This window comes from Diabrotica virgifera, chromosome 2 (genome assembly GCF_917563875.1).
Source record: "Diabrotica virgifera virgifera chromosome 2, PGI_DIABVI_V3a".
Taxonomy (NCBI): Eukaryota; Metazoa; Arthropoda; class Insecta; order Coleoptera; family Chrysomelidae; genus Diabrotica; species Diabrotica virgifera.
Window position 1 is genome coordinate 12,147,043 of NC_065444.1, and position 15,809 is coordinate 12,162,851.

General features: G+C 34.8%; 1 protein-coding gene across 1 annotated transcript in view; it reads right to left on the reverse strand.

Moving 5' to 3' along the window:
• Positions 1 to 15,809, reverse strand: part of LOC114333359 (myrosinase 1) — a 42,063-nt gene that overhangs the window by 3,614 nt on the left and 22,640 nt on the right. Inside the window, exons 4-7 of the mRNA XM_028283222.2 lie at positions 14,309 to 14,403; positions 12,053 to 12,346; positions 7,704 to 7,838; positions 6,930 to 7,036 (exon numbers count right to left, since the gene is read on the reverse strand). Coding sequence (XP_028139023.2) covers positions 6,930 to 7,036; positions 7,704 to 7,838; positions 12,053 to 12,346; positions 14,309 to 14,403 — 631 coding nt within the window. The remainder of the gene's footprint in view (positions 1 to 6,929; positions 7,037 to 7,703; positions 7,839 to 12,052; positions 12,347 to 14,308; positions 14,404 to 15,809) is intronic.

A 15,809-nucleotide genomic window follows, 5' to 3' on the forward strand; every position in this document is an offset into this window, starting at 1 on the left:
AGTAATATTGTAAACTGGAAAGAAAAAGCTTTGGACAGAAAACAATGGAAGGAAGTGGTGAAGAAATGTATGGAAAGACTATAATGTTAAGTGTAGTATTAAGTGTTTTATACAAACAAATGTAATATTGTATATCTTATAGTAGTATAGGATATAGCATTATATATAAATATGTAATAGTAATTGTAAGGAAAAATTAAATCTTTCAGCCCTAGGCCTTCACGGCCTGTTGAGCTTAATAAATAATATAACTTTTATACTTCGTTTATTAGTAACAGTGTAAGTTTTCAATCTAATAGCACATAAAACAATATTAAAAATATTACTCTACATCCCACAAGGTTGAAAACAATGGAAACCTTCTCTGGTTAGACCTCCGAGGCTTCTAAAATTTATAAGGGAAACATTCTGAATAAAAATGGTATACATTTTTATTTTTGGAAACATTCTTGTTGGAACTTTACCGCGCTGAGCAGATGGGACGTGAATTATAAATTGGAAAATTCCCTCATCTTCTTTAGTCTCAGCATCTGTTATGGCTTGCAAATTGTAGAAGCCTCGGAGGTGTAACCAGAGAAGATTCCCATTGTTTTCAATCTGGTGGGATGTAGAGTAATATTTTTAATATTTATTTATGTGCTATTAGATTGAAAACTTAGTCTTTTGCTAGCAGTTGCCGCTAGGGCATCTATGCCATCGTTGCAATCCGTGACTGCACGCCGGGGGTTGTTTTGGTTGGATCAGAGAGAGCAGCATACGTGCCTCCTGATGAGAGACTAATAAGTTTCGAAACCGGTAGAGGTGCTTGCTGCACTCTCTGATTGAAGTAGAATATAATGCGGCTGTAGTTTCGTGTTGCAACGAAATTGAAAATGGTTATTCATTTTTGATCTATTAAAGTTTTACATTTCCTACAAAAATGTCACATCACTAAAGGACACTATACACATAACTATTAATGACCACGACTTCGAAGTGATAAAAGAATATAAATATCTGGGGACGGTAATCACAGACGAAAACCATATAGAAAAAAAGGTCTCAGCAAGGATAGCTGCGGGGAATAGAGTATTATACTCCCTATCATCATTACTAAGATCCAAGTTGCTGAAAAGTATTCACCTAGTTGTTACATATGGGAGCGAAATATGGACTTTACATCAGCAGGAAATAAATAACCTGCTGGTATTTGAAAGTAAGTTTCTCAAAATGATATTTGGCCCTCAAAGAGATCAATTGACAATAGAGAGGAAAAGGCGCCACAATTCTGAATTGGTGACTTGGTATGGTACTTAAAATATCGCCAAACATATAAAAGGTAACCGGATAAGATGGACAGGTCATATGGTAAGGTCAGAGGAAGACATAGTGTTAAAGACAGAATTTTTTGAGAGACCAGACGGTAGAAAATCTGTAGTCCGTCGTAGGAAAGATGGAAGGATGATGTTGAAGCCAATTTATCTAGGATTGGGGTACAAAAATGGGAAATGTAAGCCCAAGATCGTAGAAGATAGATGGCTAATGTGGGTGTGGCGAAGACTCACCCTGAGTTGTAAAGCCATTCAAGAAGAAGAAAGAACAATATGCTTTAGTACCTTTTAATGTGTTTGCATGAATCAATTTATATGCTACACGTGCTAGGTATCACCCAATCTGGAGATTTCAAGGATTGGAAAAACGCAACTCATGAAGATGCTCACAAACATAATCAAAAAATCAGATTCAATGCCTCATCAGAAAAACTTCTTCTTCTTTCTCATAATCCTCAGTGCCCTTCAGGGCGTCGGATGTAGGGTTTCGCCTTTTATTCATTTCTTCCAATCGCTTCTATTGGTGGCCAGGTTCTTCATATCCCTCATACTCATGTGTCTCCTTTCACCTATATCCTGGATCTGGTCCATCCATGTCTTCCTCGGCTTTCCCTTTTTGGCTTCATGTATCTTCTTTGTAAGTCTTTTTTGCTCCATTCGTTGTATGTGTCCAAACCAGCTTAATTGTTTGTTTTCGATCTTCCTCATTATCTGTTCTTGTTCCAGCTCTCTTCTTATAATCAACTATTTTTAATGGGAATAAGCCACAATTTTACCAAAAAAATGATTTTATTAACGTTTCGAAGCCCAAATCGGGTTTCGTTGTCAAAATACAAAATACTACTAAAATAAACAAAAATGTTGTTGGTAAGTAAAAAAATTCTTCTAATAATTTATTTAATTTGACTCATTTATATTGGCAATTCAGACGTATATTATACATTTTAAAGTAGAAGACTTATATCTCTTATTTTATCTTATATTCTTATCTCTTCTTATATCTTCATTTCTGAATCTATCAAACTTCGTAACTCCGGCTATTCTGCTCATGTATTTCATCTCGGTCGCGTTTATCATTGATCCATGTTTCTTTTGCACAATCCATGTTTCCGCCCCATATGTCATTATCGGATTTATTATGCTGTTATACTCCTGAGTTTAGTTTTGTTGTTTATTTCTGACTTTCCAAAAATTGTATTATTTAAAAAGTAATACACGTTAGTTGCCTTCTTCAGTTTATTACTTATTGCCAAGTCCGTTTTCCCATCCTCTGTTATTATATTTCCCAAATATTCAAAAGTAGATACGTCTTCTATTACTTGTTCCCTTACTATTATATTAGTATTCCTTTCTCTTTTCTCATCTTCATTTATTATCATAAGTTTTGTTTTGTTGAGATTCATTTCCATTTTTAATTTCTGTATCTCTTTCTGCCAAATATCTATTAGTTTCTGCATTTTCTCTACTGTGTCTGTGATTAAAACTATACCGTCAGCATATAGAAAGGAGTTGATCTTTATTGCATTTAAGTTTTTATATCCTACTATGTATTGAAGGTTTCTTGTTTGATCTTTGGTATTTTTGATTAAAGTATCCATGAATATTATAAACAAGAGGGGGCTTAGTTTAATTCCCTTGTTTAATTCCCTTATCCCATTTAAAATTGCCTGATCTTTCTCCATTTATTTGTACTTGGCCTTCTACTTCCATATTTATAATATATAGATTCTATGACTTTTATCATCTTTTTTGGTTTATTATAGCTTTCCAATATTTTCGACATTATTTCTCTGTTTATCGTATCAAAAGCCGCCTTCAGATCAACGAACATAAGAAATAGTTCATCCCATTTACGGCATTGTCTTTCTATTATATTCCTTATAATGTAGACGTTATCGTTTTTTTGACGGTTTGATACGGAACAAATATTTCTAGAGGCACTGGAAGAGTACAATGAGGGCATCAAGATTAATGGCGTGCCAATAAGTAATTTTCGATATGCAGATGATACTGTTATACTGGCCGATAATATCGAAGATTTACAGATGATGCTAAATAGAGTAAATAAAACTGGCAACCGATTTGGACTGAAGATCAATAGAAAGAAAACTAAATTTATGGTGATCAGTAAAAAGAACATTCAACATATCGACCTGAATATTGAAGCCGAACGTATTGAAAGAGTACACCGATTTAAATATCTGGGATATACAGTAAATGATAAGTGGGACCCAGACGTAGAGATTAGGATCCGAATTGAAATAGCAAGATCCAAATTCATAAAAATGAGAAAGCTCTTAAGCAACCGCAACCTAAGCATTAACCTCCGATGGCGTGCCACGAAATGCTACGTACTCTCTACGCTACTTTACGGAGTAGAAGGGTGGACGTTAACAGCAGCAATTATAAAGAAGTTAGCGGCTCTAGAAATGTGGCTATATCGACGTATACTGAGAATACCTTGGACAGACAGAGTGACCAACACAGAGGTATTGAGACGAATGGGTAAAGAGGTGGAATTGTTAACAACTGTTAAAAGGAGGAAAGCGTCATACCTGGGCCATGTGTTCCGTAATGATAAGTACAGTCTGCTACAGCTTATCGTGGAAGGCAAGATTGAAGGTAGAAGAGGTTTGGGCAGAAAGAAAAAATCCTGGCTGAGAAACTTGAGAGGATGGTTTCAAATAACAGAAGATGCGAACATAATACATGCGGCACAAAACAGAGAAACCTATCGTTTGATGGTCGCCAACCTTCGGTAGAAGACGGCACATAAAGAAGAAGAAGACGGTTTGATCTGAATGCAGTCTGTTCGTCTTCCAATTCTTTCTCTCTCACTGATCTTAGACGCTTCTCTATAATTCTCGTGTATACCTTGAAGGCGACCGATGACAAGCATATTGCTCTATAATTCTCGCATTAATTATGTTGTATATTGGTAAAACTATGTTTTTCTTCCAGTCATCTGGGATTTTCTCTGTACTCCATGCTTCCTTGCATATCTGTAATAGCCAGTCCTCTCCTTTTTGACCCATCCATTTTATCATTTCTGGATCTATTTGGTCCTCTCCTGCCGCTTTTTCAAGTTTAATATTGTTTATAGCTTCTTCCAGTTCTTCCTTCCCTATACTCTCTGGTGCCTCTTCCTCTTCCAGTTCTGGTCTATTTCTTCCTGCTTCATTTTTTTCTACTTCTTCGTGTTTGAATTTATCTTCGTAATATTGTTTCCATACTTCTACCATTTCTGTAGTCTCTATTTTCAATTGGTTATTTTTATCTTTGATTACTGTTTTGTAATTTGCTTCCAATTCTTTCCGAATTCTTCCCAGCTCAGCATTTTCGCTTCCCTTACTGCTATATTTGCTCTATTACGTTTTTTCATGTATTCTGCTTTGTTATTTTCATCTCTACATTGTTGATATTTTTTCCAGGCTTGTTTTTTTCCTTAATTATTTTCTTTATTTCTTGACTCCACGATTCTGTTCTCTTTTGATATTTATTTATTGACTTTTTTCCAAAAATTTTCTCTGCTGTTTTATGTAGTGGGTCTTTTAGTACTTTCCATATTTCTTCCATATCCAATTGGTCTCCTTCCAGCTCTATTCTTTGCAATTCCTCATATATTTCTTGTTTGTAGTCATTTTTCTCTTTCTCTTTTTTCAGCTTCTTAATATTTATCTTAGTGTATGATTTATCGACTATATATTGCTTTTTATTTGTAGTCATTTCGGCTACGAGTAGCTTGTGTTGAGTGTTTAGTTCTGCAAATTTTTCTGTTTTCATATTTTTGATAATATCCATTTCTGCAGGAATTACGATGTAATCTATTATCAGAAAAACAAGATTTGAAAACTTACACATCCAAATGAATCTCAGAGAGATGGAACACTTGGGGCACATTATGAGGGGTGAAAAGTACGAACTTTTAAGAAATATCATGCAGGGCAAAATTAAGGGCAAAAGAAGTGTGCGAAGAAGACAAATATCGTGGGTAGCAATCTACGTGAATGGTTCGGGTGTAGTTTGATTGAACTTTTTAGGCGCGATGCTAACAAAGTTGCAGTGGCCATGATGATTTCCAATCTCCGCTAGGAGTGGCACGTGAACAAGAAGACATCTCAATTCGGTTACCCAGACGGTTTTGGGCAGAGCATTGCACAGAGGTCCAGAATTTATGAGTTGGTAACAGCTTTGTACATAGTTAACAGTTCTTTAAGCAACTATAGAAGCAAAACAAAGTAACTTTGTTATGGATGCCAGACAGGGCATAAAGTAATTACTGGAAATCAAGTTACTAATAGTTTCATTCAGTAGGATCATTCTGCAGTATTGCAAAAAGCATCATAAAACAGAGAATAATACTGCAGAATAGAGTACAACAGAAGCCCGAAAATGGAAAAGCAACACAGTTTTCTTTGTAGAAGGCTTTGAAGAACTTAACCTTCAAGTCCTTCAGCTTTGGTTAGATCACTATTAGACCAATCAATGATTGTCAAGAGAAAAAAGGAGTCATCTTGTTCATCTTTCTCTTCAATCCTGACCCCCCGGAGGGAGTGTGGTGGTCGACGTGATGTCGTGTATTGTCCGTCTCCAAAGATCTCTGTCTCTGGTCATTTCTTTTAACTCATGCATAGGTCTTTTGCATATTCCTGTAATTTGATCGATCCATCTTGTTGGGGATCTTCCTCGTGATCTTCGGCCTTCCACCTTTCCTTGTATAATAAGTCTCTCCAGGTTTTCTGTGTTTGCTCTCGTAACATGTAAAAAGTATTTTAATTGTTGGAGATGGACTTTACTGGAGAGTCGTTGGCTAACTTTTAGCTCTCTTAAAATTGAATTATTAGTCCTATGGTCGGTCCAAGAAATTCTTAGCATTCGTCTTCAACAGAACATTTCAGTGGCGTCTATCTTTCTTCTTTCAGAATTTCTCAGGGTCCAAAATTCACATCCGTAGGTCAGTATTGGGAATATTAAGCAGTTGATCAACTTCATCTTTAACGCTCTTGAAATTTGACAGCCCTTCTTTTAGTTTTAGATCTACGTTTTATTTCTTCCTGTAGTGACCCTGTGTTTGTGATTATTGATCCCAGATATAAGTATGAGCTAACAACCTCAAAACGATCAATTGTGGTTATGTGTGGATGATTGTTATGTGGTTTATCCACTATCATGATCTTTGTATTTGAAGAAATTAACCTTCAATTCCTTCAGCTTTGGTTAGTTCACTATTAGACCAAAGATTGTCAAGAGAAAAAAGGAGTCATCTTCTTCATATGAACAATCAAAACCGAAGGAAATAGAAAAACAGAGGAAAAAGTCAAACTCAAGAAAAAAGTGGACTGGCTAAAGGTCAGCAACCGAGAAAGCGAAAGAAGAGGCGACTTCAAACATCTTCATAAGCTAAATTACCTCCTAGAGTTAAAGGTGAAAGTAAACCCAATAGAGTTAGCTCTACTTAAGAGCCTCAGAGAGTAAATAATGGTTAAATTCATACAAACGAATCTTAAGCATACCAAGACTGCTTCATATAAATTTAAGAAAATATTTTAAAAAGAAGCTACGTCGTACTTATATATATTTAATGTATAAAACTCCAGTCTGAACTATGAAATTACTTACGAATATCCCTTTAGCCATTCAAGATTATCCATTAAACTCCAAATTGTTACTCCGATTACATTCACGTCATGGTCGTATACAGCATCAAGGATAGCGCTAAAATAGTTCTAAAAGAAAAAAATGTTATATTTTTAAGTCTTATTAATATTGCTTATGTTATAAGTTGTGGCTTACATCTCTGGGCTGGAACGAGACCAGAAACTAGCACAATATGAAAATACCTGGAAACAAGTGAAATGGTAATCCCAAGAAAAAGTGACAGGAAAGACACCCATGATAGAGAAATGACACATCAGACATTCGTGCATGATATACAACATATATAAATGAATGGGTGCAATTTTGAAAAGAAGAATGGTACAGACATGTCAGAAGGGCGGACCAAAATCGTTGGATACATATAATAACAGAGTGGAGCATGATAGGAAGAAGGAAGAGATGCAGACCCGAAGATTTTTCAGAGATTAAGTGGACGAAGCAATGAAAAGAAGAAATCTATAGGAAGGATACTGGCAAAACAGAAAGAACTGGAAAGAATAGTTCAATGAAGGAACACAGTAAAAACTGTGGAAATATTTATTATATGTATATAGAATGGAATAGTCGCATTAGCAGAATAGCCAGAAATATAATATCTAGTTAAACTAGCATGATAAAACGCACATAAAGAAAAGCAAAAGGATGTCTAGATGAAATTATTCCAATAATTCTGAAATTTCAATTGAATACATAAATGTGACAAAAACTAAAATAAATATTCTGAGGAGTACTTACTTTAAGTGTTTTAATTCTTGATTCATCTTCTAAGGTTCCGTTATCAGAAATACCAATTTCAGTTATAAGAATTTTAGGAACATTGTATTCAGTCTTAATATGATTTAAAACTTTTGTGAGGCCCAAAGGTACTATCTAAAAAAACAAATGTAATAATAATATTCGAATTGCACTAGTGTAGTTTGAAAGAAATTACAATAGGAAAATACAGGAATCAAAATAACTGGGCAATACTTAAGTCACCTTAGATACGCCCATGATAATGTCCTGATAGCCAACAGTAAAGAAGAACTGAAAGATATGCTCGAAGAATTAGAACACCAGGCAAAAACAGTAGGTTTAAGAATGAATTTAGGCAAAACAAAGACGATGACAAACACAGAACAATATACTGCTATCACAATTCAAGGAAGTGAAATAAAACAAGTACGAGAATATATGCAGGCCCGGCCCCAGGGGTGGGCCAACTGGGCGACGAATTCAGGGGCGGCAAATTTTAGAGGACAGCCAATTTTTGAAATTGCAGAAATAATAACTTATGTTTTTAATATTATAAAAAATCAATATTATGAACAAGGCAAAAATGCAACTGTAAAAACGAGAATTAAGTAACTGAAACAATAAAAATTGTAAGGTTTATTCGACGGAAAATCGACAACACCGCCTTCTTCTTCATCGCATAGAAATAGTAGGATTAGAACTAAACTAAATTCACTGAAATTCACTTAAAATTAACTTTACTGAAAATGGATATAATAATTAGAAACATATGGTTGAAGCTTTGTCCAGCCACGCTAAGTCTCCAGCTCATCTACAGTCACAGCGACAGTGGGTAGAACTAGCAATTAGACTAGAATAGCGCAAGATTATAAATGAAGAAACACAAAAAGTTCTAAATTCAGAAACTGGTCATTGGAAAAATGTAATACAATGACTTATATCAATAATACAGTTCTTAGCACAACAGTGTCTTCCATTGAGGGGCGATTCTGATAAACATTTTCATCAAAACAATGGTAATTTTTTTAAGCTGTTTGAGCTCTTTAAAAATTTTGATTTTGTTTTACAAGAGCACATTAGGAGAATAACTAATGGGAATAACAAGCAGCATCACTACTTGGAAAACGTATTCAAAACGAAATTATTCAGCTCTTCTATGACCAAATCAAAAATAAAATTTTAAAGTTTTTGAAATCAGCAAAGTATTATAGTATAATTTTAGATTGTATATCTGATATTGCTGGGGTGGAAGAGATGACTATTGTTGTATATTTTGTCGATTTAGATTCTTGTTCACAAAGTGTTAAAATTAAAGAACATTTTATTGGATTTGTGCCTGTAGTGAGAACCACTGGCATGGGAGTTACAGAGTCCCAGAATGAACTGGGAATACCTTTGGAAGATATGAGAGGATATGATAATGGGGCAAACATGGAAGAGAAGAACTTGGGAGTTCAAAACAAAATTTTGAAAATGAATCCTAGAGCATTTTTTGTCCCATGTTCTAGCCATTCCCTTAAATTAGTCGTGAACGATGCTGCTAAAGCCTGACAGTTTGCAGTTTCTTTCTTTTCCTTAGTGACAAAAATTTACACCTTTTTCACAGCATCTATTCATCGTTGGCCTATGCTGAAAAATCATATTTCTAGACCAACATTGAAACCTTTGTCCGAAACTAGACGGAACAGTAGAATAATTGATGAAATTACTCCCATTAGATACCAAATTGAAGAAAACGATGCTCTTGTAGAAATCACTGTGAATAAAAACAACGATAAAATGGTTGCTCTTGAGGCAAGCTGTTTGGCAAATCAGATCCATGATTTTACTTTTCTTTGCTCTGTGGTAATATGGCATTACATTTTACTTCTTCAGTCTTACATTTTACTTCTTCTTCGCCGATCTTGCCCAGGGCGGCAAAATCCCTAGGGCCGGGCCTGAATATATGTATATATTTGGAGCAAGTAATAAGTAAAAGCGAGAAGAGAAAATCGTACATAAGAAATTAAAAGACGTACAAGATTGGCGTGGGCGGCATTTGACAAATTGAGCTATATCCCAAGAATAAGAAATATGCGCAACATCTTACGTCTAAAATCTTCAACCAGTGTGTGCTACCAGTAATCACGTATGGAACGCAAACTTGGACACTAACCAAGAATAGTATGGATAATAGGGTGGGTCGAAAAAAATAATGTTTCATTTTTTAATTGCTATACCGCGGAAAACTTGCCTTTGGGGAATATAAGTAAAATGCAAAGTAAAATAAAGTTATAAAGGGCGCAAGCCCCCAAAAAAATATATATAAAAAATAAAAAGGCGTAAGCCCCCAAAAAAATATAATAAAACAAAAAAAAACACATAAAAAACTCGAGCAACAAGTCATTGGGCAGAGCCCAATAGGGCTCAGCACAATGACTTGGGGCCCAAGCAAGCAATTTTTAGTACCGCGGTTAAGTAAGTAAGACGATAAAGGCATAGAGCGCATCACGCTGAGCCTAAGATTTTTGCATTCGATTAGGGTACCACATGGTATCTTATTACCCAGGATTCCATTGTGAAGAGCGTTTGGCTACGATAGTTGTGCCCTCATCGCGCATCAGCGTGCTATGGGGGGGAAAGGGATGGTCTGGGGCATTGGAGCGAGGTGGGGTGATCCCTGTTTACACTCGGGTCAAAACACCTCGCCCCAATGAATTGTTACACCCGAATGTACCCTTTCGAGAGGGTGGACATTCCCACAGGTCGGGTTGAATCAAATTGCTTGCTTGCAATAAATGTATATTGAACCCCCAGCTAGCGCATCATACTTAAAATTTAGTTTTTTTCAGAAATCAAAACTTTTTCAATTATTTTTACAATATTTAGCCAATAATATTTGAACGTGCTATAGTGACAACTGTTTAGTTAATAGTTTAAAAAATAGTACCTAAATAAATTTGAAACAGACAATACCTTTTAATTTGCGGTAGAGCAAAATACTCAAAAATTGTTAAAATTCACATATTAGCACCTTAAAAGAAGGTGTGGTCTAGTATGTTGTGTTGGGTGTTAATAGCACAATCCATTTTTTTGTTATTTTATTTTACACTCCATTTAATTGGAATATAATTATTATGTGTTTAAAGTTATAAAGGATATAAATAAAACAACTTATAATTTTAATAACATGTTTAATTGAAACAAAAAAGAAACCAAATTGCAGCCAAACAATGTCAAAAAATTAAATGAAATTTTGACTTTAGAAAAAGTCTTTTACTCACTATTTCTGAGTGGATACGTTGAAGCTGCGCTTACTGTCACACTTTGGCATCGAAGCTGTGGATGCTACGGCAAATCTTATGAAACCATCTCATTCCTAACCACTAGGACGACTAATTAATAGCAATATTTTGAGTAAAGATGAATAGCATCTTCTAGACATAAGTTGTGCGATAAAGTCAGACAACTGCCCTGTGGACTTCTCTGTTTGAGAACCGGGTCCACTTTTCCACTCTCGATGGTGACTACAGCTAACAGAGTTTTGAGACTGTATGTAAGTGTGGAAACGCCTTCAGTTGAACATAAATTGTTAGTATCCTTCCACACCTTCTTTCAAGGTGCTAATATGTGAATTTTACCAATTTTTTAGTATTTTGCGCTACAGCAAATTAAAAGATATTGTCTGTTTCAAATTTATTTCCTATTTTTTAAACTATTAACTAAACAGTTTTCACTATTGCACGTTCAAATATTATTGGCTAAAGATTATAAAAATAATTGAAAAATATCTTGATTTCTGAAAAAAACTAATTTTTAAGTATGATGGGGTAGCTGGGGGTTCAATATATAACTTTATTTTACTTTGCATTTTACTTATATAGCCCAAAGGCAAGTTTTCCGCGGTATAGCGATTAAAAAATAAAACATTATTTTTTTTCGACCCACCCTAATGGATAAACTTATAAAAACACAGAGAGCAATGGAAAGACAGATGTTGCAAATACACTTGAAGGACGAAAAACGAAACGAGTGGATTCGAAATATTACAAAGTTAAAGCATGTGAGAGAAAAAGTAGCTTAATCTAAATGGAAATTTGCGGGGCACAATATCAGACACAGAGACGATAGGTGGAGCAAGGAAATTCTACACTGGAGATCATACGAATATAAAAGAAGTAGAGGAAGACCGCAGATGAGATGGGTTAATGAGTTTAAGGGGCAAGCCGGTCCCAGATGGATGAACTTAGCTCAGGACAGACACAAATGGAGATAAGAAAAGGAGGTCTACATACGTCTTAAAATGGATAACATGGGCTACACAGATATTACAGATATTATAGCTATTAATAGATAGACAGATAACTTACCGGAAAACCCGTAACGTCAATATCAGCATTTGAAACATTACCCAAGACGATCCTTACATCATTATCGTAGCTGGTAACATTTGTGGGACCTTCTTTGCCATCCGCTACCGTAAAGGTAACATAATAATTTAAGCCGAAGAAGTCAGTTGTCCCGTAGATATAGCTGATTTGAGCTAGAGTGAGTTCGGGCAATCTGCTCGTGTTATAATTTTCTGCCATGCTTCTTTCGTATATACGCATCTTTACATCCTCAGGCCAATCTCCTATAAAGAGTGGGTGAGCATAGAGTCCGCACTAAAAGATAATTAAAAATTAGCACATTGATACCTAATTTGACATAAAATTTCATACAGTGAAAATATGTAAAAATGTATTTCTGTAAAAAATATGGACTAAAATGAATATAAAAAGACTAAATATATGATCTCCTTCTTTTGCTCTTTAGTTTGTCCAATTTCGGACATCGGCTTCACCAAGTTTCCTCCATTCGCTTCTGTTTTGTGCTTTCTATTTCCAGTGTGTTCCTACTATCTTTCTAATGTTATCACCCCATTTCATCTGGGGTAGTCCTCTTGCTCTCTTTCCTGTCCATGGTCTCCATTGTTTTATCGTGGTATTCCACCTATTGTCCGTTTGTCTGGCGTTATGACCTGCGAAACTTCATTTTAGTCTAGCTATATGTTGTCCTGCGTCTTTGACTTCTGTTTTATTTCTTATCCAGTTGTTTTGATTTTTATCTTTTAATTTTGTGTTATTTATTTATTTTTACAGGCAAGCCTAATTCTATAAAAATACATTATATTTTTTAATTGAACATAAAGTATTACATAAATACATAGTGTACAGATAAAAACAATAACATAATATAATATAAAAAACAGACATACAGAAACATAAATATAATATAGAAGTAAATATGTAATAGGAAATCAATAACATAAAAACAAGTTAACAAATTACTGACGTTTCACTCAAATATTTATCCCATGTAAATTTCTTTTAAAACGACTAATGGAGTTGTCAAACAGTTGTAAATTGCAAAGGGAGTTTGCTAAATTCTAGACTCTGGGTACGAACGAAAAAAGTGAATAATTAAACCTAAGGAATGGTACATAAAATGTTCGCACTTGTCTAGTGGTGCGAGGTGGTACAAACAGTGCGATCTTATTAAGTAATTGAGAACAACTGCATATACCATTTAAGATCTTGAATAATAGCAAAAGGTCCCTTTGTTTTCGGCTTGCAAGAGAGGGGACCTGCAGTTGATGCTGCCATACAGTGTAATGTTGATAGGTATGAAGCTTAAAAGCAATGTAACTGAAGAAACTATTTTGGACTTGTTCAAGTTTCAACGACCACACTGAAGAACAATACTCGAGGTGAGACCTGACCAAGGAGAAGTAAAGAACTCTAATGCTGGATACGTTTGTAAAATCACGAGTTGTTCTTTTTACAAAACCCAGCATTTTCATAGATGTTTGAATGACATTGATGATGTGAGTAATGAAACAAAGAGAATTTTCCAGTGTAATCCCCAAGTCCTTGATTTCATTTACACTGTGGAGTAATTGGCCACCAATATTGGGTGGTGAGTACGGTTAAAGTTAATTACAAGACATTTGCTGGAATTAAGGTTCATACCGTTAAGTGAAAACCATATAGAGAACATCTTCCAGTGGAAGAAAACCTCTTCCAGTGCTAATGTAAATAGTTTAGAAGAAATAACATCTCCCTGTCACACAACTCCTGTGATAATTGGTATAGGTTTACATATAGGTATACAAAATATATGAAAATAACAATGAAAACAAATATACAAACAAACAGGTTTGGAAGATGTTCCTAACAGTAGGACAATAGATAGGATTGATAAATATAAATAACTGGGAACCAGGATTTCAGAAAATAATGATCAAATTACAAAAATATAGGAGAGAATAGAAATTGCAAGAAATGTGTTTGTAAAAATGAAAAAAAAATAGGGAAGGGAAAAAAACTTTTCGCACCCATGTCGTTCAGGGTGACTAACCACAGACCGAGTAGGGATACCGGGTATTATTAATTTAAACGACTAATTTTATGATCTAAAGTTTCAATTTACACGACTTAACATAATCTAGAAGAATCCAAAAGATTGACGGTTTGTTCAAAGCTAGTAAGTTCATCAGATTATATGGGAGATAAACACTCTTATAAGAATAAACATTAAATCAAAAATATAACGTACTATTTTACACTTATCGATATTTTAAGTACCTCAAAGTTTAGGTTCCGTTTGGCTGCTTGTTTGTCTTGGACCGAATCAGTCAGGGGTTCGTACCACTCACAGTCTATAGTAATACCCATAGGGGCTAAAAAAATATAAACATTAACTATTTGGTTTAAGTATGTCGCGCATCGGAAAAGCTAGATTCACTTTCAACCGGATGGATCTGCTTCAAGGACCACAACCTCTCCCTTGGTATAAAAGTAAGAATGCTGCAATGCTACGTCCTCTCTGTTCTTTTATATGGTGTTGAATTGTGAAACTTAAACGAATATATGTTCAGAAAATTGGAGGCATTTAAGATGTGGCTAAATCGGAGAATACTTGAATAACAAAATGAATCCAAGTATGCCCTCCTACAAGCCATTCTGCAAGAAAAAATATTTGAAAAACCGGGTCCAGGAGGAAGAACATCCTGGTTTAATAACCTGGCTCAACACAACATCTGCAGCTTTTTCGCGCTGACGTAGATAAGATAAAGATTTCCATGATTATCACCAATATTCGTCACGGATAGGCACATAAAATGTCTTTTAATACATAGCCAATGGGGTGCTGTATGAGAGAGAAGTACTATTACTAAAATTATATAAGTTATATTAATCCAGATTTTGGATCCCCGAGATATATCGTCGTCAAAGGATAAGGAGAAATTTTGTTTACAAAGAAGATTTTTTAACTGCTATATATTTTTTTATTAATAGTATTCTTCGTCTGGTTCATGTCTAGCATATATTTGAATTAAAGGTGTGCTTGTAATGTGCTTCTTTATAGAGGCATATTACCTAATAGGTACACCGACCACTGGTCTCAACCATTGACGTTCCACTATCGGAATGTTGCAAAATCGGCAAAATATCGGCAACACCAACTAATGATAACTCATGATAACACAATACCTGGATCAGCTTAGTGAATAAGAAGAAAAAGATGAATTCTACAAAAAGGGGGAATTTTCTTGGTCTTAAGAGGCAACAGTAGCGATCAACAGGTAGCAACAAACGAGGTCCAAGGTTGCGACTGTAATTTTGAAAAATTTTTCGAGATATTTGGCATACATATTCGTAATATAATAAACAATGGCGGTATAAAGCTGAACCCAATTTGAAATGTGTTAATATGTGGAAATTACTCTATAACCAAATAAAATATTGCAAAAAGAAGCCTGTACCGCCATTAAGAAGAACAAAAAAATACACTTTCTTCAAATAAACTTTTTTATCCCATGTCTAGATTTGATGTCACATTGGATCTACTAAAAATCGATTTTCTATAACAAGAAATCGAACGTTACTGACTTGAAAATATTTAGCGGGCCTATAAGTATAAAAATTATTGTTTTTGATAGTATAATATCACTGTTAGCGTCGAATTACCGACGCCTCACTGTTGAAAGTTCGCAGAACTTTCGAAAAACAAAAATATTGATGACGCGTTACTGTTTACTCTTAAGTAAATACTGTAAATAATTTTTTATTGCAAATTTAATCT